Genomic DNA, 3577 nt, shown 5'->3' on the forward strand with positions numbered 1-3577 from the left:
ACTTTTTAAGTCGAATATTTAACAACTATGTAACATTATGAAAAAAAAATGACAAAGAGTATAAAAATAGAGAGTTAATTAATCAAAATAGCAAATGAAAATGTTACGTTTTAATGTAATTTGACAAGATAAAATCCGGTAGTCAAAGACTTATTGTCGTTTTCTGTAAGTCATGTAAGAAACGTTTTATGATCAAACATAAAAATAATCACTCGATCATCATCACGGATCAACTATTACTATAAAAAATTGAGGACTTGGGTCCTCAGTATGTTTCAATATAACTATAAAATCGAGCAACTATATATCATTGTAACTAATCCTAAGTTAATTTAGTTCCAAAAATGAACTCAGGGCAACCAACAACTTCGTTATCATCTTCCTCCTGTTTTGCTTTCATCTTTTCTTTTTTTATTATCTTTCTGATTACCACCACCATTTCTGTTTCTGGTGTCGGTAATAATGAGACCGATTATCAAGCGTTGTTGCATTTCAAGTCAATGATCAGGAATGAAGAAGGTCTAAGCTCATGGAACTCTTCCTTTCATTTCTGTGATTGGAGTGGTGTCTACTGTGGGAAGCGGCACAGAAGAGTCACTGATCTATGGTTGGAGTCGCAAGGGCTAGAAGGCTCGTTGTCTCCTTATATAGGGAACCTCAGCTTCCTTCGTTTGTTTTCTATCGCAAACAACAGCTTTCAAGGAACCATCCCTCATGAACTCGGTCGTCTATACAGACTACGTGTCCTCGATCTTGGCCATAACAAATTCAATGGAGTCATTCCAAGCAACGTGTCCGGTTGTTCCAAACTTGAAAGGCTTGGGCTTAATGAGAACAAGCTAGTTGGAAGCATACCCAAAGAGATGAGTTTCCTCTCAAAACTCACTTTTATTGCAGTTCATGATAATAAGCTAACAGGTGGAATCCCGTCTGTTTTGGGAAATATATCAATAGAATCCTTCAGTGCTAGTGAGAATCCGTTGGGTGGGAGCATTCCAGACACCATAAGCCATTGGAAAAGCTTAACAGAATTTTACATTGGTGGTTGTAACTTAAATGGAACCATCCCTCATTCCATTTTTAACCACTCACTCTTAACTCACTTTTCCGTGTCTTCAAATCACCTAACCGGTAGTCTTCCCTCAGCTTTAGGTGCAATGCTCCCTCGTCTTGTGTATCTTCAGTTATACGGTAACAAACTGACCGGACCTCTTCCAGCATCGCTATCTAATTGTTCGAAATTAGGGTTTCTTGAAGCGCAAGACAACAACTTTAGTGGGAAGTTGAAAATTGACTTTGCAAAGCTAAAAGATATGTATTGGATATCCATAGGTGGTAACAACTTTGGATTCGGAGAAGCTGATGATATGAAGTTTATTGATACTTTGAAAAACTGCAGCAAATTAGACACATTGGACCTTTCAAGTTCCAAGCTTCAAGGAGTGCTGCCGGCATCAATCGGTAATCTTTCTGATCGACTCGCTTACCTAGTTTTAGATCAAAATCTTATATATGGAAACCTCCCTCCAAGTATAGGAAATCTAGCTGGCTTGACCACATTAATATTAGCAAATAACCGATTCACAGGAAAAATCCCATCCACCATTGGTCAGCTTCAAAAGCTGCAAGTTGCTGCACTATTTAAGAACCAATTTTCAGGGCCAATTCCGGAATCCATAGGGAACTTATCATTGTTGACTAACCTTTGGTTAAATTCCAACAGACTGGAAAGCCATATTCCATCAAGCCTAGGAAAGTGTCATCATCTATTAGATGTAAACCTTAGTGACAATAAATTAAGCGGAAGAATACCTAAGCAACTTCTTCAACTTATATCTCTAACCATAGTACTAAATCTCTCTCAAAACAACCTATCTGGATCACTTCCAACAGAGGTTGGCAAGCTCCAGATGTTGACTTCTCTGGATTTATCTTATAACAATTTATCAGGTAAAATTCCAAGTAGCATTAGTGGTTGCATTAGCCTTGTATTCTTATCCCTCAAAGGAAACTTATTTCAAGGCACTGTACCACCATCATTAAGTTCCCTAAGAGGAGTTTCGACACTCGATCTCTCCCATAATAATTTATCGGGACAAATTCCTCGATTCTTGGAGCGGTTGATCTTATTAGAATATGTAAACCTGTCTTATAATGATTTTGAGGGTGATGTACCAGTGGTTGGAGTGTTCGCTAATGCAAGTGCATACTCAGTTTTGGGGAATAGTAGGCTTTGTGGTGGCTTGGCTGAGCTTGATTTGCCCAAATGCAAGAAGAACACGGGAAAACATCAAAAAAGGATTCTTGTGTTCGTAATAGGCCTTTTAATTGTGTCCATACTTTTCACCGTTTTATGCTTTTTGTATGCTTGGTGTAAGAAAATCAAAAACCAACCATCTCAGTCTTCAGTGGACGATGAAAAATCTAAACAAGTATCATACACATACAGTCAACTTTTCAAGGCTACCAATGGCTTCTCCGAAGCCAATTTAATTGGCGAGGGTGGGTTCAGCTCTGTTTACAAAGGAGTTCTTGATGATCATGATGGTAAAATTGTTGCTGTCAAGGTTATACATCTTCAAAACCGAGGTGCTCATAAAAGCTTTATAGCAGAGTGTGAAGCATGGCGTAATATTCGACACCGGAATCTATTGAAGATAATAACTTCATGTTCAAGTCTTGACTTTCAAGGATATGACTTCAAAGCTTTGGTATACAAGTTCATGCCCAATGGGAGTTTACATGATTGGCTGCATTCAACTGAAAGTAAATCAAGACTGAACCTTCTTCAAAGAATAAATATTCTCATTGATGTCGCATCTGCACTCGATTATCTTCACAATCACTGTCTCCCAAGCATCGTTCACTGCGACTTGAAGCCTAGCAACATTCTGCTAGATGATGATATGGTGGCTCACGTTGGAGATTTTGGGTTAGCTCGATTTCTTGGAACAAATTCAGACCAAAACAGCACAAGTGGCATTATAGGAACGATTGGGTATGCACCTCCAGGTAAAGTTCATGTATTCCTAGCTAGATGCTTATACTTATTTATGGGGTTACCTTTTCTCTTAAAGTGATTGGTTATAAGTTGCAAAGTTGCAGAGTATGGTGTTGGGAGTGAGATGGCAAGTAGTGGAGATGTCTACAGTTTCGGAATACTATTGTTGGAGATGATGACAGGGAAAAGGCCAACGGATAACATCTTCAACGAAGGCCTTAGCCTTCATAAATTTGCATACTTGGCATTGCCAGATCATGTAACCGATGTAGTTGATGATGATCTTTTAAATTTTCTACAAGAGCATGCTGCTCCTAAGAAATGCACGTCAACAAATGCAAAATTAATAGAGGAATGTGTTGCTTCAATTGTCAAGACAGGAGTATCATGCTCCATGGATTCACCACCACAACGGATGAACATCAGAATTGTTGCCCATGAGTTGCATCACATTTGGGATACACTTCAAAATATCTTACCTGCTCCTCATACTTGAGTGAAAACGAAATAAAGTTGTATTTTTTCTTCTTGAAAACATTAGTTGTATTTGTTTTTTTATAAGATAATTATGCACTT

The 3577-nt window shown here is 38.2% G+C and overlaps 1 protein-coding gene across 1 annotated transcript; it reads left to right on the plus strand.

Moving 5' to 3' along the window:
• Window positions 1-344: 344 nt before the first annotated feature.
• LOC145029384 (LRR receptor-like serine/threonine-protein kinase EFR) lies at window positions 345-3577 on the plus strand. The gene is made up of 2 exons (XM_078977936.1): window positions 345-3012; window positions 3106-3577. The coding sequence occupies exons 1-2, from the start codon at window positions 345-347 to the stop codon at window positions 3495-3497; spliced, it is 3060 nt and encodes a 1019-aa protein (XP_078834062.1). The 3' UTR covers window positions 3498-3577.

Source organism: Lactuca saligna, chromosome 2 (assembly GCF_052625555.1).
Source record: "Lactuca saligna cultivar CGN05327 chromosome 2, ASM5262555v1, whole genome shotgun sequence".
Classification (NCBI taxonomy): domain Eukaryota; kingdom Viridiplantae; phylum Streptophyta; class Magnoliopsida; order Asterales; family Asteraceae; genus Lactuca; species Lactuca saligna.

Bases quoted from the DNA above. Each gene is read 5' to 3' on its own strand.
- LOC145029384 (XM_078977936.1), top strand. From the start codon at position 345: ATGAACTCAGGGCAACCAACAACTTCGTTATCATCTTCCTCCTGTTTT. The intron at 3,013-3,105 runs GTAAAGTTCATG...GCAAAGTTGCAG, and splicing joins GATTGGGTATGCACCTCCAG to AGTATGGTGTTGGGAGTGAG.